Source organism: Ranitomeya imitator, chromosome 3 (genome assembly GCF_032444005.1).
Source record: "Ranitomeya imitator isolate aRanImi1 chromosome 3, aRanImi1.pri, whole genome shotgun sequence".
Lineage (NCBI taxonomy): Eukaryota > Metazoa > Chordata > Amphibia > Anura > Dendrobatidae > Ranitomeya > Ranitomeya imitator.
In genome coordinates this window covers 608,842,476-608,867,871 of record NC_091284.1, presented here as the reverse complement: position 1 = coordinate 608,867,871, position 25,396 = coordinate 608,842,476, and the positions used below count along the sequence as shown (strand labels likewise).

General features: G+C 41.8%; 1 protein-coding gene across 16 annotated transcripts in view; it reads right to left on the bottom strand.

Moving 5' to 3' along the window:
* MYCBP2 (MYC binding protein 2) overlaps positions 1-25,396 on the bottom strand; it is a 380,821-nt gene that overhangs the window by 20,613 nt on the left and 334,812 nt on the right. For 15 of the 16 annotated variants that reach the window (XM_069758078.1, XM_069758086.1, XM_069758088.1 and 12 more), the window contains 17 exons: positions 17,211-18,863; positions 14,783-14,952; positions 14,419-14,663; positions 13,674-13,841; positions 13,323-13,480; positions 11,205-11,404; positions 10,887-11,036; positions 10,344-10,504; positions 9,593-9,749; positions 7,621-7,845; positions 6,373-6,438; positions 6,016-6,255; positions 5,711-5,800; positions 3,249-3,329; positions 1,963-2,229; positions 1,583-1,866; positions 450-546 (listed from right to left, as the gene is read on the bottom strand). In XM_069758078.1, the coding sequence (XP_069614179.1) occupies positions 450-546; positions 1,583-1,866; positions 1,963-2,229; positions 3,249-3,329; positions 5,711-5,800; positions 6,016-6,255; positions 6,373-6,438; positions 7,621-7,845; positions 9,593-9,749; positions 10,344-10,504; positions 10,887-11,036; positions 11,205-11,404; positions 13,323-13,480; positions 13,674-13,841; positions 14,419-14,663; positions 14,783-14,952; positions 17,211-18,863 (4,412 nt within the window). The remainder of the gene's footprint in view (positions 1-449; positions 547-1,582; positions 1,867-1,962; positions 2,230-3,248; positions 3,330-5,710; positions 5,801-6,015; positions 6,256-6,372; positions 6,439-7,620; positions 7,846-9,592; positions 9,750-10,343; positions 10,505-10,886; positions 11,037-11,204; positions 11,405-13,322; positions 13,481-13,673; positions 13,842-14,418; positions 14,664-14,782; positions 14,953-17,210; positions 18,864-25,396) is intronic. The other variant, XM_069758080.1, reaches the window with a different exon arrangement.

Below are 25,396 nucleotides of genomic sequence, written 5' to 3'. Positions count from 1 at the left end.
GGAACTAGGCTGTGCCCACTAGACCACCTCTGCCCAGAAGTATCTATATCACATACATCACTGACGTTTCCAGCTCCGAAACTAGCGAATCCTGGTGCGCTGGGGGACTCAAAAGTTTACAGTAACACTGACTGCACACCTTTCATTTCAGACCGGACAACCCCGTTAACTGTAAATCCACGTATTCAGGCCTAGAAGCACATATATATATATATATATATATATATATATATATATATATATATATATATATATATATATATATATATCTGGAGTATCTGCTCCTGACCATTTAATTTCTTACAATTTCCCATTTTAAAAGCAAAAAAGCTAACACTTTTTTTAGGCCTATCTGTATTTACTCCTGTGTGTACCTACAACAAGGCCTGATGTGCTGCTGACCGGAAATCTCCAAAAATGTTTATATGGCAAAATTGTTCACAACTTACAGCCGCCATGTCTTTGATTAATTTCACAATGATTTCTGCAATCTGAGTTGGAGTTGAGCCCTTCATCCACCAGTGACTTTCACCTCTTCTCAGGTAACTGCAGGACGAACACAGGAGGAAAAAAAGAAAAAAAAAAGAAAAAGAAAATATTAAAAAGTTAACTGCACAAGTGACATGTCACTGTAAATGCACCAACTCTGAACTACTTTTTAAAGTGAATACAGAATCAAATAGGAAATTCCACACAATGACTATTCCTGGAGAAAATTACCTAAAGTAATTAAATATACCAAGCAGGGCTCTGGAGTCAAAGTCGTGGAGTTATGGAAATTGAGGAATCGGAGGTTTGGCTTACCGACTCCATAGCCCTGATACCAAGTCATCATGGAACATCTCCAAAGGTTTCGGCTTCACTTAAAAGGGTTGTTCAGGACACTTACATCTATGAGCTATCCTAACGATATGCCATCAATATCTGATTGTTGGGTGTGCGACACCCCGTACCCCTGCTCATCCGCTGTTCCCAGTGCTGGCGGTGGACGGATGTGCTCTTTTGTGGAGCTGCACAGCACACCTCCATCAACTGCACAATGGCCCCAGCTGGGTATTGCACAACCACTGCCTATTCAAAACCATGTAAAAATGCAGGAAAATCCCTTTAACCCATAGACTCCTGGACGACTTTTCGTTTTTTTCCTCCCTTCCTTCCAAGAGCCATAACTTTATTTTTCTGTCCACTTTGCCGTATGATTGCTACTTTTAGCAGCACGAGTTGTACTTTTGAATGACACTATTCATTTTATCATGGGATGTACTGAAAATTTGGAAAAAAAAATTCCACAGACCTCTGACTGTCATGGCAACCAATCGACGCCGCGATTACGTCATAGGAGTGTGGAATGACGTGACCCCCTTACCCGGCTGGCATGTGTTAAATGCCACTATCAAAATTAACAGCGGGATTTAACAGCTTAACAGCTGTGGGCAAAACTCCACTCCACTCGTGGCTGTTAAAAGCACATGATGGCTGACTAAATTCTGGAGCCTGATGAGGGGCAGGTTAAATATGTAAAATAGATTATTAAAAAGAAATGCATCCTGGAGAAGGTAGAAGAGTTTCCATCAGACTGTACCTGGAGTTGAAAATCATTGGCAAAGTGACGGTTGTGACCCCTTTCCCAGCACTCATTCCTGCTGTGCCAGTGATCGGTGTCCCCTTAGCTTTCAGCTGAACTGTAAGTGCCTTCGCAATGCAACCTAGGAACATATCCAAGATGCCAAGCTTGTTCCAGTCTCCTTTCTCTGTTGAGTGGATTATGTCACTGATATCAGCGGGAGGCAGAGACTTTACTCCTATGATGCTAGCAAGACGAGATGGTGTCACTTCAGGTAAGACTCGACGAAGCAACGAGGTTACCTGTGAACGAGACCAAGGAAAGGTGCAAATTGCTAAAAGCAAGTTTACATGAAAGGCGTCGTCAGATTTGGGACAGATCGCTGTTTACACACTCACTTGACGCTGCACTCTTGGCGAAGCTGTGTGTAAAAGATGGAAAAGATCTTGCAGTAATGTCAACTGCTGAGCCAAATATTGCCTGCCAACATTGGATCCACTTAGTGCAAGCACCATGGAAAGAAGCTCAAAGCAGTACGCATCGGAGGAGGCGTCCTCATCATTTGGTTGGGAGTTTGCATTTTCCTTGCTGGAGATGGCATGCTCCCACTCTTCACGCACACGTGTTGCCTCCATTCTGATAGCTTGTACTATGTGGGCACACACCTAGAAGCAAAATGAGTTAATAATGAGGCTTCGGAGTGAAAAAAAAAAAAAAAAAAAGCAAACAGGGCCATGTTGCTTGATTAACAAATTCAGAATTTTTTTTCTGCAGTTGTCTGCGCTAAAATATGAGAAAGCGGTGTGTCAAACAGAAAACATGCGTTGGGGTCTTGCCATCCGGCTCAGGGTCAACCATGGTTCACCCCTCGGTACGCTCTGCATCTGTTTTCATATGTGCTATTCTTGTGTTACTATTTGGTCTGACGTACTACTAATATACAGGGACATGCCTAACTGGGGTACACGTAATTGTATTAACATGTATTACTAATTACCCCTTATGGCTCATATGGTAACGTAGTGTAACCCTGCTTATTTGTTTGTCTGTATGCATCTTTTGTCACTTGACCTTGCTACAATTTTATATTAATACTTTAATAATAATAAAAAAAAATTCACACTCTTCCAAACCGATTACTCCTCATTCTTCTGTATTTAAAATACACAATAGTAGTCTGCCCCAATTGTTGCACTTTTTATTGATATTGTTAGCGATTTTTGTTTTTGTGTTGTTTTGACGCAGTATTTTTATGGCTTTTTTAGTGCAGAATCCCTGGGATTTTGCACTTAAATGCAAGTTTATGCTATGTGGGAACATAACCTTACAATTTTATATTTACAACACCGGATAAAAGATTTACTAAAACGCACACCAGAATTCTGTACAGAAATCCGTCTAATACAGCTTGCACCACATGTATTGTGTTTATAATACTGACCACCAAAAGAGTACCAACATTTTGTCATTAAAGTGTCTAAAAATGAACCAGATTTATCAAACCGTAGGAGCCCAGACTGCCTAGTCCAAGTGTACAATGGTTCTACAAGCAAAAACATTGCCTTACCGTAACAGACATTGTCCACCTTGCAACCTTACAAGATTATACCCCTATGCATAAATGGATTCTGCATGCAAAATATGACAATGATAACTGTATATAACTTATGAAAAGTACATATACCTGCTTCTGCAAGTTCGTTAGTTTACTTCTGCTAAAGATTATGCCAACCATATGTTCCTTAAGATCGGCATCAGATGTTGCCTAAGAAAAAGACATAAAAACAAAAAAAACAAAAATGTTCTAGTGGTCATATGTAACTGTACTGTCCGGTACGTTAAGTGTCCACCTACAAAGACATTTTCCTGTAAGATTAGTGTACTGCCCACAGGTTTTCTAGCTATATTTACTATGCTATAGGACATTTACAAATTAGTAAAATACAAAATATAGCAATTCTAGCACACGACAGACTTAGAACTAGCCAGTTAGTAGCTGAGTGGTGTCAATGTTTATTTTTCCCTTCATCATCAAGGTAAAGGGAGATTACATTTCCTTTTTGAGGGTATTAGATAATATGTATTGTTTTGTAATAATGACTAATAATTAATTATAAAAAAAACAAACAAAAAAAAAAAACAAACAAAAACAAAACACATTGGCCTTGATTCATCTAAGCAATGTTGCCAGAATTCTGTCAGAAATTGCTTTGGAAAGTCGGAGGCTTTGCGCATTTTGTTTTGCTACCTTTGGCATTTTCAGGCCAGTTTCTTCCAGCGTCCCCAGTTTCGGCAGAGCTGGGGCAATGGACACCAAAGCTCCTCTAAATCATAGCAAGCTGTGAAGTTCCTCACGCCAAGATTCTTACTCCAGACTTGCACTTCTAAAAGGGAACCTGTCACCCCCAAAATGGAAGGCCACCGGCATCAGGGGCTCATCTACAGCATTCTGGAATGCTGTATATAAGCCCCCGATGTAACCTGAAAGATGAGAAAAAGATGTTAGATTATACTCACCCAGGTGCCGGGAAAGGTCAGAGAGGCTCGACACCTGCGTGCTGCAGTACTTTGCTCAGCTCTCAACAGGGCAGACAAAGTACGCCTGCACCGGAGCGTGAAGACAAGAGGACGTCATCGTAAGATGATAGGAGGCCCCGGACCGGACCGCTACGCCCATCGGACCGGACCGCAGCGGGGAACACACCTGGGTGAGTATAAACTAACCTCTTTTTCTCATCTTTCAGGATACATCGGGGGCTTATCTACAGCATTACAGAAAGTTGTAGATAAGCCCCTGATGCAGGTGGGCTAAGTTCACCTTCCATTTTGTGGGCGACAGGTTCCCTTTAATGAATCAGGAGTGTCTGACTCCACCACGACTCCAAGAAAATCACCTTTATTGCTGAATCGCAGCCATTGTTTTGACTATAAAAGTAGGCGACAGCCATTTTAGCAGTCAGATAATACATTCTTAGTAGCGACATGTCATTGATAGATCCTCAGAGACCATGCACGTTTGTCTGTGGAACAACCATTTAGATTGCCTGAATATTGCAATCAAACTCTGGTGGCAAGCACCAAGCAGGAGAAATGTACATTTTACGGTCATAGGATTGGCATCTGCTGATCAATAACCAAAAACATCATTTGTTGGCATGTGACATTTTCCTTTTGTGTAAAGCGAAAAAATACGACATTATTGCAAAAACCATTGGAACTACACAATAGTTACCCATGGGAAAGAATTACTGTCACAATGGAACGGCTGCTTGTGCAGAAGTTTCAGTTGCAGCTTCCCCACAGCTTTATGGCAATACACTGTATTTTTCGGACCATAAGAAGCACCCCAAATTTTCAGAAGGAAAATAGGGGGAAAAAAAATTAATGTGTCAAATGGGGGTCCGTCTTGCAGTCCGAATTCAGCTTACCAGGGAAGGGATCGGCACAGGGGGAGGAGTGGTCCCATGGGTCGTTCAGTGATCCAGGCTGGTGTGTGGCCTCCGGGAAATCCCAACACGAGCTCTGTGCGGTGGCTGTGCTCTCTGGGGGCGGCTGTGCTCTGTGGGGGTGGCAGCACCTCTCTGTGCTGCGTGGGACGCTTCCCTGGCATTTCGTCAAAGCGCGGAAGCCCCCACAGCTCTGTTGCTGCGATGCGGTGGCCTCCGGGAAAGTGGCCACTGGGGGCAGCTCATGCTCAGATTCAGATCTCGGCAACAAGATCTTGTCCTCAGATCTCAGGATGAGAACTCGTTGCCGAGATCTGAATCTGAGCATGAGCTGCCCCCAGCGGCCATTTTCCTGGAGGCCTCTGCATTGCAGCAATGGATGTGCGGGGGCCTCCAGGCTTTGACGAAATGCCGGTGGAGCCCCGCCGCACCACAGAGCACCGCTGAACCACAGCCACACCAGCCTGGGAAGGAAGGCTGCATTGGGACCGCCGCCACAGGATTTGTAAGTACATTCCGACCATAAGATGCACCCCCATTTCCCCCAAAAAAAATTTGGGAAAAAAGTGCGTCTTATGGTCCTAAAAATATGGTATGTAGATTTACTGGATGCAAACGGTTATTGTTCATGGTCAGTAATTCCTAAAAGTATGCATGGAATAAGGTGGAAGGTCTCATAAGAATCTAGCAGCCCCTGTACCTTTTCTTCCCCTTCGGGGGAGGACAAGAGAGCCTTTTCCTCTTGCTCAGGCGTGGGTTCCGCATCTCCAGAAATCAGCTTGCCAAATACCTGCAGGGAATAGGTCATAATTATCCATATATACAAGCAGGACACTTACTGACAGAGCAGACCTTGAGATGTGCCAATACACTTAGGCCTCTAATTAAGGCTGTACACGTGGCCAGTTTAGAAATCAGACGCAGTGCACACTGTGTCTAGAGTGAGCTGCTGACTTGCATCTTCTTGCAGATATACCTCCCAATGCAATAAGGCAGGACACAAACCTGTGAAGTGATCAGTCTGAACACACGCAGAGTCTCAGATTCACAGTTCCTTTGCTGAGCCACACTGGCAGAAATTTGTCCAGCTATTTTGATCGTTTCGCCATCTTTCCAGCCGAGTACTTTCACTTGCCGCACTCTCAGCGTGTTCTCGGGGCCTTTCATCTCAATCTTCAGAATGTGATTATCCCCTCCAGGCAGTTCACTTGTCACCCACCCGATGTGTCTGGAATCTAAGTCAGCCTTGTAGAAGAAGAAAAGGCGTGTTACTACATCACATCTTTCATATTTCAGCCTTCATATTTCATTTCCTTATTTCCCAGCAGGAGTTTAGTGATAAACTTGAGTTAAGGCATTTACCTGTTTAATCCTACACAGGTCTTCCACGCTCTTCCCACACAAAAAGGTCATTGATGTTACTTTATTCTGAAACAAGATGCAAAAATAACATTCACTTGCAGCTCACATTCTGATAACTTTATGGTCACAATTCATATAGCAATATTACAAGAACACGAAGGCTGGCATTTCACGGGCCGTATAATGGCTACGATGCCTGGACTGACCACGTGTCTGCTGACACATGCTTACAGCCTCAAAGACACAAGGCTATACATACGGTTCAGGAGACCCAGGGTCAGTCGAGCATTACGGTCTCTACACAGACAGTGAAATTCTTAAAAGACAATTTATGACATATATTACTAATCCAGGGGACGTGTGGTCTACGGCTGATCGCTGGGAACCCACCGGTGGGTCGCACAGAATCACTGTATTCCTGCCATCTCCAGTTCATACACCTGAAGTGGCATACTTGACACTTGTGTGTGAAATATAGCAGTGATGATGAGCTACCCAGAAATCTGAGAAAAGTAGCAGGTCTACAGACAGATACTGTAATGAGATTGAGTTGTTTCAGTTGACCTACCAGAAGACCTCACAGTTCAGGTATTTCATTCTAAAAACTATTTCACAAATGTCATTTTGAATTACAAAACAACAAAAAAAATCCAGGGGAGACTGATACACCATTTTATTCTTAATGCCGGGCTAAGGGTGGCAAAGCAGGACTGTTTGGTGTTACTTCAACCTTTTAAAGGGTTGAAAATTATAGAATCTGTAGAAAAGCCCTGAAGGGCAGTGGCAGCAGCTTATATCGGCCAAAACAGCTGACAGCTTCGCTTTACCACCATTCAGTACAGTCTAAAGCATACAGCATAAAGTGCTCCCTTGATATTCGTTTGCTTTATATGCTTCACTGAAGTGCTAGAGCCCGGGGCACAGTGTCGCCAGTTTTTTTCCTATTCTTTGTCTTTTGCAACAACATTCATCCTCTATTTTATATTGATTTTATGGAAACTATTTGTTCAATAAAGTTTGCTATTCAAAAATTGTGTCAAGGGTCCTTTAATTTTTTCAGATTTTTTTTTTCCATTGATTGAATCCAGTCCCTACATCATATCGCTCCCAGATGGTGTAGCGAAAACCTTGTGACAGATTCTATTTTAAGGATCAAAGAGTTCTACTTTCTAACTACACTGCAAATAGTTAGCAAGGCGGATCTTGCCTTAAAAATACAAATTAAAAATATAGATGGATGATAAATACCCCAAGGTCACGAGAGTTGTCTACATGCACTGACACATAGCGTGCATTTATGCCTTTGATACAATTTATTGTGATGCTCTTGGTTTTATTTTTATCTTCATCTCCTGACTCCCAAAAAGTTTCAGTAGATCCATCTGTTAAGCTTCCAATCATGGCTGGTCTGCTAGAAGTCTTAATGTCCACAATGCTAGTCATGTCTTTAAGGCCAGTAACTAAGCAAAGTTCCTGGAGGAAAGATATAAAAAAAAAAAAAAAAAAAAAAAAAATCTGTTAAGTTGCACTACAGTAATGCTGCAAAATATTGAGTGATATGAAGCATTGTGCAAATAAATAATCAACAGTAATCAATGATGATAACTAGTGATGAGCGGACGTGCTTGGATAAGGTGTTATCTGAGCATGCTCCTGTCTTCGGCGTGCTCGAATGAGCCCCCACGGCTACATGACTCGCGCCTGTTTTACAGCTGCAAAACAGGCAGAGATTGCCTAACAGACAGACAATCCCTGCATGTGTTGCTGCTGTCGAATTGAGACATGCAGCCACGGGGACTCCAACATATTATTCGAGCACAGGACAAGACAGGAGCATACTCAGATAACACCTTAACCAAGCATGTTCACTCATTATTATTATTATCATCATTATTTATTTATATAACACCATTAATTCCATGGTGCTGTACATGTGAAAAGGGGTTACATACAGGGTTATAGATATCGTTAACAGTAAACAAATTTACAGTGACAGACTGGTACAGAGGGGAGAGGACCCTGTCCTTGCGGACTTACATGCTTCAGGATAGTGGGGAAGAGACAGCAAAACGGGAGCAGTGATATGGGGCGATAGCTGGGCATAGCGGTTGGGTCAAGGTTAGCTTTTTGTGAGGCTGGGTGTGATGGTGGCATGTTTGAAGGCAGAGGGGAAAGTACCAGAAGATAGCGATAGGTTGAAGAGATGGGTTAGGGCTGGAATGAGCGTGTTAGTGAGGTTGGGGAGCAAGTGGGAAGGGATGGGGGTCAAGTGCACAGGTGGTGAGGTGTGGATTGGAAAGGAGGCGAGTAAGTTCTCCTTCAGTGATGTTGGAGAGGGAAGTTATTGGGGAAGGGCAGAGGTCTGGTATATGGAGTTGTAGGGGTGGTGGAAAAGTAAAGGTTTGGCTTGTTTGGTCGATCTTGTTTTTGAAGTAGGTGGCAAAGTCCTCAGAAGAGATTAGGGGAGTTGGAGGTGGCAGGAGGATAGAGTTAAATGTGCTGAACAGTTGTTTTGAGTTGTAGGATAGTGAAGATACAAGGTTAGTGAAATAAGTCTGTTTAGCAGAAGTGAGGGCTAGTTTGAAGGCAAGTGTAGCTTGTTTGAAAGTGTTGAAGTTGTCTGGCAGGCGTGTTTTTTTCCAACGCCGCTCAGTGACCCTGGATGCTTGTCGGAGTGTTTTGTTGAGGTTGTTATGCCAGGGTTGCCTATTGATTTGTCGCACTTTGCCATGCATGAGAGGGGCGACTGAGTCTATGGCTGATGTGAGGGTGGAGTTATAGAACGCGGTGGCGCTATCCGTGTCGTGGAGTGAAGATATGGAGGACAGGGGTAGAAGAGAGTCTGAGAGTCTGTGAATGTCTAGGTGTGCAAGGTTTCTGCGAGGGTGTGGTACTGGCTGGACGTGGGGGGCAGGTGAGGAGGACAAGGAAGAGAAGGTGAGTAGATGGTGGTCAGATAAGGGGAAGGGAGAGGTTGTGAGATTAGATAAGGAACAGAGGGGGTGAAGATGAGGTCTAGCATATGTCCGTCTGTGTGGGTGGCTGTGGAGGACCACTGAGTAAGTCCAAAGGATGAGGTAAGGGCCAGGAGCTTGGAGGCTGCTGGTTGGCAGGTGTCAGTAGGGATACTCATCATTAGTGATCACATTATGTGGCATTTGTAGAGATAAAAACAATGAATCACAGAACACAACACTAGGTTAAAACTTTATGAAAGTACCTGGTTCATTGCTTCAAAGCCAGACTGCACACTGATGTTGAAACTCTCTTCACTATCGCCATCATCAGATTTGGAAAGAATATTGTTAATGTGATGAAATACATTGCTCTGGTGAAGAAATTGGTGATCAGACTGCTTGAACTTAAGACTCCAGCATCTAAAATAAAAAGTGGATTAAATTTACTACACCATATACATAACATGGAAATATTATTATATATTATATTATTTTATGAGGAACGATTTTATTTGCTGCAAAAGTGAAATAGGGAAAAAACTTAAGGAAAAAAAAAACATTCATCTTAAAATAGAATGACCAAGCAATTAGAAAAAGGCAAAGGCTATTCTTGAAGACATGCTCATTGCAGATCGTATTAAGCCGTTTTGAGCATGGTTACTAACAAAAGTTTTGTCTTCAAAGAGTTTTCTCGTACGAAATTGATCCACAACATGTGAGAGATTTGCTCACTGGTACCCCCATATTCATTAGAACTGGGGTCCAGAGATCCTGCGGCTACTACTTCACAACTGCAGTGAGGAGGAGTGAGTGGAGCAGCAGTTTGGCATGTGACTCGGCGCGTTAGCCATAGTGCATGAGGCTCGAAATCGGCCAAAGCTGTATTAAAGAAGAAAACCAGCCCCAAAGAGATTGGACAGGGTTGGAATAGTAAGGAGGAACTAGGTGGCTTGGGACACAAAAGGGACTTCTCACCAGGAGACAAGGCTGACACCCAGGTTTTGCACTATGTACCTTAGTGCCATCTGCTGCAGAGAGCTTCCACCAGGAAGAGACATCATTAAATCCGAGATGGTTTGAAGAAGACGGTGAAATGTGTCAGGCAATGGGTGTGCAGCTTCTCCAGCAATCACTATGTCAGAAAGCGGGTGTTCACACACCCTTGTATCTTTTTCCTAGAATATAGAGAATGATTTCAAATTGGACAAATTCCATACATACTGCAAAGATAAAAAGATTTCATGCAAATCTCTAGGTTAGGAGTTTTATAACCAAGTGTTAAAGCTCTTCAGACAGGGCTCCCTGCATGGAGTGAAGGTTAAGTGTGTGCATCCCTGCTCCGCTCTGGAACTGCCAGTGATAGAGCACAGTCGCAAGCAGTGAATGGAGCGTTAGTGTGCATTATTCACCTCTGCAGAGCTCCGGTCCGGGGGCAGGAGGGGCTCCCAAGTAATAACCAGACTTTGCCGTACTTATTCTCATATTTGAAAGCCATTGTTGCTGTGCCCTTAACTTAACGTTAACAAGAATAAGAAATGTGATACCGCCAGCACACACCTGTTCTGCATTTTCTTTATTTGCCTTATTCTCTTCATCCTCTTCTTCCTCTGGCTCCATAGGAGCAGGAGTGAGAGATGCCACAAAGTGCCATAATATGTCATGAAGGGATGTGGTCTGGATTACATTGCAAAGGAGCCAATTGAAAGCCTGGACAGGAGTAAAAGTTTATTTTAATTTATTTCAACACAAGACACAAATTATATATGGATTTACTGCACACATGTGAAGGAATATGTATTTCTAGCACTACATTTCTGAATTGTAACTGGTACAAAACGGACCGTCCGCACAGGTACAGATTGTATCATCACTTACCTCCATAGCAAAAACTCGACAGGCCGATTTTCTTAGTGCCTGTTTCATAGCAATTTCAAGTCCTTCCAGGTCATGGTGCTGGATAACAAAAGCCAAGACCGGCCACTGGAAATTTCTCTCTCCTTTTGAAAGTGAACTGTGGGCAGAGATCAAGCGGGAGAGCTCTGGCGATGGATGCCTCAGCAATGAAGAACCGACTTCTATGGCAAAATAAGCACAGAGGGCCCATGATATAGTGTCTACATTTCGATCTCAATTTTCACATACATTTTGATAAAACTAAAATAAATACAAGAAATAAAAAAAAATAATTCACTTAGTCTCTGATCACACTTGCACTAGATGTTATAAGTCATTGTGATTCATCAGATTTAGTGTTAGGCTACATTTCAGGCCGGTTTCAAACGTCAGTGGCTCCGGTACGTGAGGTGACAGTTTCCTCACGTACAAGAGCCACTGACACACGTAGACGCATTAAAATCAATGCATCTGTGCAGATGTCATTGATTTTTTTGCGGACCGTGTCTCCGTGTGCCAAGCACGGAGACATGTCAGTGTTCGTGGGAGCGAACGTATTACACGGACCCATTAAAGTCAATGGGTCTGTGTAAAACACGTACCGCACATGGATGTTGTTCGTGTGCCGTGCAGGAGACCGTGCTCCAGTAAGCGCTGTCCCCCCCACATGGTGCTGAAGCCGCGATTCATATCTTCTGTGCAGCAGCTTTTGCTGCAGAGAAGATATGAATAATCCTTTTTTTTTCCTAAGTTTATTGTGTATAAAATAAAGGTCCATGTCCCCACCCCCTGTGCGCACCCCCCCGCTGTTCTGAAAATACTCACCCAGCTCCCTCGTTGGCTGTCGCTGCTTCCTCTCCTGGCCGCACCTTCTACTGTATGCGGTCACCTGGGGCCGCCGATTACAGTCATGAATATGCGGCTCCACCACCCAACGTGACCGCATACGGAGAAGGTGCGGCCAGGAGAGGAAGCAGCGACAGCCAACGAGGGCGCTGGTTGAGTATTTTCAGAACAGCTGGGGGGGGGCACACAGGGGGTGGGGACATGGACCTTTATTTTATACACGATAAACTAAAAATAAAAAAAAAAAAAAAAAAAAGGATTATTCATATCTTCTCTGCAGCAAACGCTGCTGCACAGAAGATATGAATCGCGGCTTCAGCACGATGCAGGGGAAAGCGCTAAACTTTAGCGCTGTCTCCTGCAGGCTCCGTGTGGTTCCCAGTGGGCACACGGGCGGCACACGTGTGCCACACTGATGTGCCACATAAACGCAGGGGCACACGGACACGGATAATTCTGGTACCGGAATTATCTGGACGTGTGAGACTGCCCTCATAGAACCATAGAATGTTAGAGTTGGAAGGGTCCTCCGGGGTCATCGTGTCCAACCCCCTGCGCAATGCAGGATTCACTAAACCATCTTGCACAGATGTCTGCTTAGCCTCTCTGAAGACTTCCATTGAAGGAGGACAATTTGACACAGCAGTCTACACAAGAAAATAAATGCATGAGCATGGAGCAAGCGCTCACCAGTGGCTGTAGGCGAGTGTGACCATTGGCTGCATGAGGAGTCACAGCGTGGGACCTCAGCCTTAGCCAAGTTAAAAACATGAGCAAGAATGGTATAATGAACAGAATCTAAGGCAAGGTTCACATTGCGTTAGTGGGTGTCCGCTAACGGAATCCGTTACATGGCGAAATTGGCGCAATTAACGCTATGTAACGGATTCGTTAGTGCACCCTTTGACTGCAATGTGCTAACGCATCGCTAACGTATGCCATTTTTGGCATGCGTCAGCGATGTGCCGTTATTTTCGGACGGACCTCGAACGCTGCTTGCAGCGCTCAGGGTCCGTTCTTCGCTAGCGCAGATCGGGCATCTGCGCTAGCGGCATTGCCAAACGCAATCCCTTTTGGGACATTGCGTTAGCGCAATCCGTTAGCGTATCCGCTAAACGGATTGCACTAACGCAATGTGAACCTAGCCTAATTCACTGTTAGCTATGAGAGAAAGTTCCTATGGCTACAATCCTGTGAATCTTATAATTATTTCATTATGTTCCTGTGAAGACAGTCAGAAGAAATGACATTTACCAGCATCACCACTGTTCACCCTCCGCCTGGGAATAGCCTTCACCCGCGGCTGCAGGACAGAATGCTGCTTATCATATTCAGAGGCCACTACAGAGTAGGATCTTTGGAAGACTGTACGTTTAGCAGAGTCCGTATCAGTAATTGGGCTTGTTTCAAGGCTGAAAATTAAAAACATTTTTTTTTAGAACTAAGGTTATTGAATTTACAGATTTGTATAGAGCAATCACTGGGCTCCCAGCTGTAGGAACCTCACAAACGCCTTCTTCTGACAAGACTGAAGTCTGTAAAAGTTTGAGTGTCTCTTTACGGAGTCCTGTCAGAAGGTATTGTGATCCTATGCTTTATGCATACCTAGGAGGCATTGACTTCATGTTGTTCTCTGGTTCCTCAAAAACATTGGGGCAAGCATCAGGAGTTACGGATATGTAAGGTGCAGGCACTGAAGTAGAGCGGAGATATCTCATTTCATCCTGGAAGAGATTGTCATCCTGATAGCCCCCAAAGTTCTCATGGTGATGCCTGCATGATACAAAAGGGCACAAATGCAATAGTTTTTTTTAAGCCATAATGAGAAGGAACTGCTACATTTTGTGGTTTTGTTATTTACCTGACAAACATGCCTCATACAGTGCAAGCGGAGAAGAACATCACGATTCCATTAGCTGCACTCCATCATACAATGATCACCCTATATTACTATTATTCCGAAGGTACAAATAACAGCCACCATGGCACTTCACTTAAACTACTCCACATTACCGGGGAATGCTTGCACCAAACCAACATTTTCTGGTCAGCTTTGACGTTTCTCACACTTGGACATAGGTGTTTGATGTAGTCTGTACGTATCCAATACAACCAAATTAGTTCCATTCCAACTCCTCCCATTCCAAAAAACAAAAGTCCTGAGACTGTACCTTCCCAGGCCGTGTGCTGCATTTACCCTCATGTAGACAGTAAAAGGTACCAAAGTACATAGGACAATCATCCGCACCCTGACAGCTAAGTGCCAGGACAGTCACAGCGCGATTCGCACATTATTGCAGCACATTCTGGTGTCTGCCGTAACAGTGTCAGTGCAGAGTTGTGCATTTACCTTGCTAGTGTCTGCAAGTAGAGGCACTGCATTTTGGGAGGCAGATCCTCAGAAATCCCCTCTTTCACACTTGGGAGCTGGGACAGGAAAGGCTTTGGGGGGTGGTAGCACAGAAGACTTGGCTCTGCCGCGCTACTCAGAGACAACAGGAAGAGTGCATTGGCTTTTATCACTTGATGGGCCTCCATGGTGGGTAAAGCACGAGGCGTCTTCACCTGCACTGGCTTCCGTCTGGATTGTTTCACCTGTGAATTGTAAGGGTCAGATGTGCTTCTTCACATGTACAATCACATCCTAACATATTTATTGAACACAAGTCCATAACTATAGTGCACTTTTTAACGGCATGCAGTAAAAATTTTACCTTCTCCCTTACCGCTGCCTGCTTTTCTCGAAGATACTTCTCTCGGCACCGATCACACACCAAGTACCAGGTGCTCCCACCAACTCCTCCATCACCACAGTTTCCTGCCCAGCCACCACAGAAGTGACCGATGCTGTTATATCCCTGACCTCCAGCATATCGTCCACAGCCTTGGAGAATAAAAAAAAGCTATTAAAGTGTATGATTTTTATGGGAGAATTGAGACTAAGTGCGCATATTTACATAGATAGCATATAAAACAGATGCTTATAAACCACATTTATACTAGATTTCATATTTGCTACGCTTAGCCAATGTTCAAAATTCAGACATAAATTTTCCATAGGAATTTGTCAACAGGGTTTTGCTATGAAATCTGATTGCTGTATGTGGAAGAGGCATAGACCTTGATTCCAGCACTGTATAACTTACCTGACTGTTTGATCTCGTGTACCTATATATTCAGATTAACATGGGCAAATCAAATATATATTAACATATTATACATATATATGTGTGTGTGTGTATACACACACTACCGTTCAAAAGTTTAGGGTCACTTAGAAATGTCCTTATTTTTAAAAGAAAAGCAGTTTTTTCTAAAGAAGGTAACATTTAATGATTCACAAATACTCTATACATTGTTAATGTGGTAAATGACCATTTTAGCTGCAAACATCTGGTTTGTAATGCAATATCTTCATAGGTGTATAGAGGCCCATTTCCAACAACTATCACTCCAGTGTTCTTATGGTACTTTATGTTTGCTAACTGTGTAAGAAGGCTATTGGATGGTTAAAACACCCTTGAAAACCCTTGTGCAAGTATGTTAGCACAGCTGAAAACAGATTGGCTGATAAGAGAACCTATAAACCTGACTTTCCTTTGAGCTAGTTGAGAATCTGGGGCATTACATTTGTTGGTTCCATTAAAGTCTCAAAATGGCCAGAAAAAAAAAAAAAGAACTTTCATGTGAAACTCGACAGTCTATTATTGTTATTAAAAATGAGGGCTATTCCATGTGAAAAATTGCCAAGAAACTGAAGAATTCCTAAAACGGTATGTACTACTCCCTTCAGAGGAGAGCACAAACAGGCTCTCACCAGAGTAGAAAGAGAAGTGGGAAGCCCCGCTGCACAACTGAGCAACAAGACAAGTACATTAGAGTCTGTAGTTTTAGAAATAGATGCCTCACAGGTCCTCAACTGGCAGCTTCATTAAATAGTACACGCAAAACGCCAGTGTCAACGTCTACAGTGAAGAGGCGACTCCGGGATGCCTTCAGGGCAGAGTGGCAAAGAAAAAGCCATATCTGAGACTGGCTAATAAAAGGAAAAGATTAATATGGGCAAATGAACACAGACATTGGACAGAGGAAGAGTGGAAAAAAAGTGTTATGGACAGAAGAATCCAAGTTTGAGGTGTTTGGATCACACAGAAAAACCTTTGTGAGACTCCGAACAACTGAAAAGATGCTAGAAGAGTGCCTGACGCCATCTGCAAAGCATGGTGGAGTTAATGTGATGGTCTGGGGTTGCTTTGGTGCTGGTAAAGTGGGAGATTTGTACAAGGTAAAAGGGATATTGAATAAGGAAGGCCATCACTCCATTTTGCAACGCCATGCCATACCCTGTGGACAGCGCTTGATTGGAGCCAATTTCATGCTACAACAGGACAATGACCCAAAGCACACCTCCAAATTATGCAAGAAATATTTAGGGAAGAAGCAGACAGCTGGTATTCTATCTGTAATGGAGTGGCCAGCGCAGTCACCAGATCTCAACCCCATTGAGCTGTTGTGGGAGCGGCTTGACCGTATGGTACGCAAAAAACCAACTGGTGGGAGGGGCTTCTGGAAGCATGGGGTGAAATTTCTCCAGATTACCTCAGCAACTTAACTGCTAGAATGCCAAAGGTCTGCAATGCTGTAATTGCTGCAAAGGAAGCATTCTTTAGCAAAGTTTGAAGAAAATTATTATTTCAAATAAAAATCTTTTGTTGAACCTTGTCAATGTCTGGACTAGATATTCAATTCATTTGGCAACTTATTTGATTAATAAAAGTATGAGTTTTCATGGAAAACACAAAATTGTCTGGGTGACCCTAAACTTTTGAACGGTAGTGTGTGTGTGTGTGTGTGTGTGTGTGTGTGTGTGTGTGTGTGTGTGTGTGTATATATATATATATATATACACATACATATATATACACACATATATATATATATATATATACATATATACACATACATATATATACACACATATATATATATATACACACACACACATACATATGCACACATACATACATACATACATATACGCACAAATATATACATCTGTGCTCTCAGTTCCTCAGTGCTCTAGTACAAGTGATTATTACATTATCCTCTATTTACAGCTAGGCATTATGATAGTAACCATACCTGGATGTGCCTGGCGCATGTGATATGTTACAGGATATGGGTGGGATTCGCCACACAGCTCACAAATTGTGTCTTTCTCAGGCCCTCCAACTGCCAATTGGGCCATTTCGCCAAACAAATTGCCACGTGGCCTAGATTCTGCCTTGTCTTTCTTCTTTTTCTCCTTTTTGGCTTTCTTGCTGTCCTTTTCACCTTCCTTTTTCTTTAAAACTGCACATGAGCCAGGGCTTGGGAAGATCATATTCTGGGATGCGGCTTTTATGGTGGCTAAAGAGATATCTTCCCAAAAGGCTACAAGATGCTGAAGTGTTAGTGGAAGAGGCGGCCTGGATTTAGCAGAATGGTGGTTTGATACTTCAAACTGCGAGGCCTCATGCTTGCCATCCTCACACTTTTCGTGAAGAGTCCGTTCTGTAAGCATAGACAAAACTTTGTTCTTGTTAATACTGACCATTTTTGATATATCCGGCCCATGGGGAGAAATATGAAACATATTAAGTGCAGATGATATTTCTATGGAATGTCTATTCTTTAACTTGACTTCTTTTTCCTCCATAGGCTGTTGGTTGTTAAGACTGCTTCTGATAGGTGCAAAATCTTTGGACAGTTCAGGATTAAATTTTAGAAATGAAGAACAAGCCATGGCATCATGAACTATGCCTTCATGCCAGAGAAAAGCTGCAAACACAGCTCTTGCACATTCAGCCACGGATGGGGACATGGCTTCCTTTGCAGGTTCAGCAGATCTTGATGGTTCTTTAAACAAAAAGTTTGTTTTTTCTTTTTTGGGTCGAACATGCCTACCAGAACTTTTGCGGCTTACTTTGGGAGATGCTCTTGTATCTTGCTCTTCCTTTAGGGGTGCTTTTCCAATACTGAAATGGACTTTGGATGCACCATCATCAACACTTTTTAGCTCTGTATTGTCCTCACAAGTACTGTCTATAATGCTGTTGGTCTTTAATGTACTAGAAGAGCATACTTCCACCACTTCACTATGCAGGTTTTCTTGTACAACATGAGGAGAAGGAGCTCTGTTTTCACTGCCACCTGCTGATTTACCATCTTTCTGTGTCACTTTTGGTTTGGGTGAAGTGGATCGCCCTCTCAATGGTTCTGTGAAGGGTACTTTCTTTTTCCGTAGTGTGTCAGGATCCAGAGTGTAAGAATCAGACTTGGACCGTTCACGTGGTGGTTCAAGTTTGGTCTTTGCAGGACCTACAGCTTTCTGAGGTAGGTTTTTCTCTTGTGGAGATGCAGAACGTGATGCACCTGCACTAGACATATTAGGCTTTCCTGTAGGCACAGTCTTTGGCTTTGGTGATGTAGAACGTGAGCCAGGTCCAGGAGATTCTGACCTGAGACCAGAAGGCTTTCCATCAGAGTTCTTCAGAATTTGAAGAGTATTGTGGTTGGGTGACAAAGATCGGCTGTGAGAGTCTGATCGCAATTTTGCGGCATCAGATTTCAACAGGAGAGATTCACTTGCGGTGAGTCCTTCATTGTTTCGAGGTTTCTTCTGATCTGCATTAGATCGACTTACTCGTCCTTCTGGCTTAGTGGATTTGCCATCAACTCTGTGTTTTGAAGACAAGTCTGATTTGCTCACAGTAACTGATGGTTTGGCAGCAGCGTTAAATTGACCTCTTTCATCTATACAATACAATAAGACATATATATCATTACTTTCAGAATTTTTTTTATAACATTGAATTGATGCACTTTGCTTAAGGTGCCATTAGTAGTCATGGTTTACTGAAAATTGCTAAGCTGCTTTTGGACTTGGCCACAGGATCAAGATGCAAGTACAGGCACAGTCCAGCACTAAGTGATAAATTGCATGCACTATCAATGGCCGCTAACACGTGATGGCACAATTACATTTTACACAAGAATCAAAAGGAACCACACTTAGATTAACAAACAGATTAATATGCAGATTTTATGCGGTTCTATACACCTGAATTTTAGTGCTCATATTAATAAACCCTACACCATACTGGTTTGCCATTTGCTTAAAATTTACAATTTTAATAAAAGAAAAGATGATGGGAAGTGGCAACATGTGTTTGTCCATCTAGCCGTAGGAATTAGTAGAGTATGGTGCCTGCAACCTCCCAAACACCTGGATGCAGTCCACATATGTTGCTTATATTATGCTTGATATATCATTAGGATTTGTATACAGGCTAATGAGCAGCTAAACCCTACCAAAAAGGTGTATCTTCTCTCCAAAAGACAGATAACAAGGAAGAGGAAAAATATTTATTAGGTTTTTGTAGCTGCACTAGATACATAAGGTTATCAATAGAACTTTCAATAAAAGGTTATATATCAGTCTTTCTTAAACCAGAAACACTTTTTTAATATTGTATCAAATATGTTTTTGTAGAAGCCCTAAATACACATGGTTATCTATAGAACTGCCATTTTCTAATGTAGAAGAGTGTTGGCCAAAAAAAAAAAAAAATGATTACGGTAGTTTGGGGGAAAAAAAAAATCACGCTTATTAAAATAGCAATAGATGTACAGGTTACAAGTAATATTTAGGACACATCTGTAACATTTAAGAGGTTATTGGGACTAATAGACCAATCACACAGGTTTGGTCATCAGTATGAGACTGGTGGGGGCTGACACCGATGTGTGGTCTTGCGGCGGCTGGATGTCAGCACTATATGGAGTGGTACACTCCTGGCCAGTAACACTGTATAGTGGGCTGCTGCAAAGCATGGCAGTTTATCTACCATTCACTTCTGTGAAAGAAGGACTTTGGAAGGTCATTAATATGTTAGTCCCAGACAACCTGTTTCATGGTCAATAAACAATTTTTTTACGCAAGGTAAAACAAATGCTGCATTTTCTGTATTCAGAATGATTACTTTTGACAAAATCATTTTGATCAAATCCAAATTGAGAACAGCAGTTTCAAGTAGCAGAATCCATGGTTAATATTTCAAATAATATAAGAGTAGCATGTCAACCTGTAAAAAAGCCCATAAAAAGGCAAAAACATTTTTGGAGTACTTCAACATTAAAAATGTTCAGCTGTTTTTCTGGGATTTGCAGCCTAATCCGAAGTGCAAGTGAGAAAGAACTCCTGTCACCCTACAGTAAGAATGCAGTTGAAATATGTATACAGAACTGTACAGAACAATTAGAATTTCAGTATACGTGGACAAAAAGGACACGGAATACAGTAGAGCAAAAAATGTAACTACTTTGGATTACTTGGATTTCAGGATTGCCTTCTTATAAATGAGATCTGATGGACTGTGTCTATAATATGTGACTTGCATGAATTCTAACTACACACAGTTGTACTGTTCACATCTTATTGAGTAATCATCAAGTGAATTTGGAGAAATACCGTAGTTTACATGCGGAGTCTGTAGTATTTTTTATGCTGCAATTGTGGCAAACACGCAGTTTTGGGGTAATTTTCTAAAAACTCCCAGATCACACTTCTACCACAATCAAGTCAAACAAAAAATGCAATGAGTCCACAGCGTGTAAGGCAAAGCCTTAGTAGACCTCTGTCTTAATGATTTCAACAAGATCTAATTGTCAATAAAGGAGATAAAATTGGATGTATGGGTTTGACAAAGTATTTGCAGATTGAACACAGGACACAGCCTGGGGATTAACCAATCTTTCTTGAGAAGAACATGTGTGTCAGAGTTACCATACCATGAGGCAAACAACTTTCAGACGACCTAAGAAAAATAGGTTAGAGATAGTGATGAGAGTGTACTCGTTGCTCGGGTTTTCCGAGCACGCTCGGGTGACCGAGTATTTTTTAGTGCTCAGAGATTTAGTTTTCATCGCGGCAGCTGAATGATTTACAGTTATTAGCCAGCTAGATTACATGTGGGGATTCCCTAGCAACCAGGCAACCCCCACATGTACTCCTGGCTACTAGCTGTAAATCATTCAGCTGCCTTGATGAAAACTAAATCTCCGAGCAGTCATAAATACTCGGAGGTCACTCGAGCATGCTCGGGAAAACCCGAGCAACAAGTACACTCGCTCATCACTAGTTAGAGATACACAAGCTGAAAATGGTTATATAAGCCATTTAAAAAGACCTGAAAGTATCAATCCATGCTTAGGAGGCATCTTGTTAAGAAACAACTAAATAGTAAGCCCCAGAGAAGAGAAAAGACCCAAGGGGAAAAACTTCTGAAAACCATGACCAAGACCAGACCCCAAGCTGGAGAGAGACATGCAACAAGACAATGATCCAAAGTACAGAAAGTTAAAAAATTGTAGAAAAATATTTGTTTCGGAACACTATGTCAGAGTCCTGATGTTGACCCTTTGAGATGACAAAGATGGCATACAAAAAACGCACCAGAAACATTGATGAAGATAAACATTTGCAGGGAAAAATTGTTTAATATTTATCATCATGTAAACCTAATTAGCCAATGTGGGAAATGTTTGGTGGAGATGTTCGTTGTTACAGGTTATTTAGTTCAAGGGTTCACTTTTTTTTCTGCCTGCACTGTGGAAGTATTGTCAATGTGCTAAACACATGAACAGTATAATTGTTATTACCGGTATATTAGTTAGATTGTGTTTGGCTATGACTGATGAAGAAAACAAATCAGACCACATTTTATTAAAATCATGTAGAATTGTGTAATTACTTACACATGTAATTTGATTTTACAGAACCTATGGCAGCACTGGTGAGAGTGGGTCCTACCCTTAGAGCTGGACAGAGAGGGAGTGTGGAAACCACAGAAAAACGACCAATATGGGTAATATACGTATAGAAAACTTTATTCACAAAAAATGCATTACAATCATAAAAAAGCCATAATAGACTTAGGACAACAAAGGTACAAGGTGAAACAATGGTGATGATTGCCCCAACCAGTCACCATCATACAAAAATAACGTGCGGACCGGAAAACCTCAGGCTACCACAAAGGACATGAATAAAAATGTGACATATGCTTACATACACTGGTACATCAGATCGCTACATACATTATAAGATGTCAAAGTCCATATTCACAAAAAAATATATATGCCACAGTGGGGTACTAGCGTAAAACAATACAGCAACCTTTTTTTTTTTTTTTTCCGGTCCGCACGTTATTTTTGTATGGTGGTGACTGGTTGGGGCAATCATCACCATTGTTTCACCTTGTACCTTTGTTGTCCTAAGTCTATTATGGCTTTTTTATGATTGTAATGCATTTTTTGTGAATAAAGTTTTCTATACGTATATTACCCATATTGGTCGTTTTTCTGTGGTTTCCACACTCCCTCTCTTTTTAGTTGCATACGACTGGGTTATGAATTTATCCATTATACGGCAACATATATATTTATATTCATTGCGAGTGTTGTAATGTTGCTATCTAATACCTTTGTTTCTCTATTAGAGCTGGACAGGAAGTCTAGAGCAAATGAAAGACCACCCACTTACTCCTTCAGTGGATTACAGAGTAATGGCAGGTAGGGGAAACCATATAAATATACTCCAGGTATAACTGAAATATTTAGAATGATAATATTTTCTATTTTGAAGAGAAAAGGAAAGGTAGAAACCCAACACAAACTATGGTCAAAGAGAGGGAGTTGGAAGGGTGCTGTCATGGGTTCTGGAAAATCAAATTATCTGTAAGTAATTAGCCCTTTTCCATTCATCCATGACAGCATTGGTGTTTTTTTTTTTTTAATAAGGGAAGATTTGAAAAAACTGAAGTCCACCTGTGATGCTGAAGGAAAACAGAGGGGGAAAAAGATATTCATAAGGAAGAGTCAGTTCAAAGATGGGCAACAAGATTATTACGAGGGATGGAAGACCTCTCATATGATGAGAGGTTGGAAGAGTTGGGCTTGCTTAGCTTAGAAAACAAGACGTCTCAGCGGGGATCTCATTTGTATGTATAAATATTTGTGTGGTCAGTACAGAGGACTGGCGCATGACTTATTCCTTCCAAAGACCACACTAAGGATCAGGGGGCACTCATTAAGGGTGGAAGGAAGGGGATTTCCGCAGCTAAATAGGATATGGTCCTTACAGTTAGAGTAGTCAGATGGTGGAATGCCCTACCACAAGAGGTTGTAAGGGTCAACAGGTTTTAAAAAAGGGCTGGATGATTTGAGCTCAGTGCACAACTTTGTGGGTTATAGAAAGTTTAGTGGCATTACTTGAAATTTGATTGCTCTAGATCTTTTATTCAAGCTATGTGCGACCAAGAAGCAGATCTGCTATACTCAAGTTCACTCAAATTAGACCATAGCGCTTTCTAAATATGAAGCAGCCAAAGCTCTATAGCAGTGTTCCCAACAACAGACTTCACAGCTCCACAAACAGATCATGTTTTCCGGATTTCCTTAGTATTGCACAGGTGAGGGAATTATTATCAAAGACACAAGAAATTGCCGCAGGTTCTCACCTGTGCAATATGAAGGAGAACCTGAAAACATGATTTGCTGGGGGTCCATAACTACTGTACTTGATTTAGGAAACACTGATCTAGAGAAAGGTACCTTCAATCCTACCGGAAGGAACATATACAAAACATATGAGCTAGAATTAAAGAAATCTGGAACCATCTAAGATCTCAACTTCTACCATGATGTAAGAATTCTATACACATCTCGGAAAAGAAAAAAAAAAAAAAAACTTCAGCTAGGAGTATTGACAAACTTTGCTGGTTTCACCACAATTTTGTTCAGATTTGTATGAAACTGTAGTGAGCATACATGGAAATGTGTTGGAGACAAAATCTAAGAGAAGACAGTAGAACCCTTAGAAAATAAGATGTGCTAATGAAGGCCAAATAGTAAATATACAGTAAGGGTATGTGCACACGTAAGGATTTCTGGCAGAAATTTTCCTGACAAAAACCAGACATTTCTGCCAGAAATCCGCATGCCTTTTTTCCCACGTTTTTGATGCGTTTTTTTCAAATGCATAGAATAGCGGGAAAAACGCGAAAAAACCCCGCAAAATTAATAAGCATGCTGCTTTTTTTTACCGCGATGCGTTTTTTTCGTGGAAAAAAAATTGCAGAATGCATTCTAAATGATAGGATGCATAATGCATGCATTGTTAATGAGTTTTTATAGCGTTTTTATCGGGGAAAAAACGCGAAAAAACCTGAACGTGTGCACATACCCTGACTCAGAAAATACTGAAAAAAAAATAATCTGTTTTAAAAGTAGTTGGGTGAAACCAAAACCAAAGCATAATTTAAAAGAAAGAGAAATCCCAGACAAGGATCAGCATTAGTTGATCTTCATTTAGATCTATGGCAATAAGGCAAATTACAATAATAATAATCTTTATTTTTCTATAGCGCTAACATATTACGCAGCGCTTTACAGACATTATCATCGCTGTCCCCAATGGGGCTCACAATCTAAATTCCCTATCAGTATGTCTTTGTAATGTGGGAGGAAACCGGAGGAAACCAACGCAAACACGGGGAGAACATAAACTCTTTGTAGATGTTGTCCTAGGTGGGATTTGAACCCAGGACTCCAGCGCAAAGGCTGCTGTGCTAACCACTGCGCCACCGTGCTGCCTAATTACAAAAGAAAAAGCGTGCACTCCAGGATATATAATGATAATACATGAATAGATTTACAGTTAGGGCCAGAAATATTTGGACAGTGACACAAGTTTTGTTATTTTAGCTGTTTACAAAAACATGTTCAGAAATACAATTATATATATAATATGGGCTGAAAGTGCACACTCCCAGCTGCAATATGATAGTTTCCACATCCAAATCGGAGAAAGGGTTTAGGAATCATAGCTCTGTAATGCATAGCGTCCTCTTTTTCAAGGGACCAAAAGTAATTGGACAATGGACTCTAAGGGCTGCAATTAACTCTGAAGGCGTCTCCCTCGTTAACCTGTAATCAATGAAGTAGTTAAAAGGTCAGGGGTGGATTCCAGGTGTGTGGTTTTGCATTTGGAAGCGGTTGCTGTGAGCAGACAACATGCGGTCAAAGGAACTCTCAATTGAGGTGAAGCAGAACATCCTGAGGCTGAAAAAAAAGAAAAAATCCATCAGAGAGATAGCAGACATGCTTGGAGTAGCAAAATCAACAGTTGGGTACATTCTGAGAAAAAAGGAATTGACTGGTGAGCTTGGGAACTCAAAAAGGCCTGGGCGTCCACGGATGACAACAGTGGTGGATGATCGCCGCAT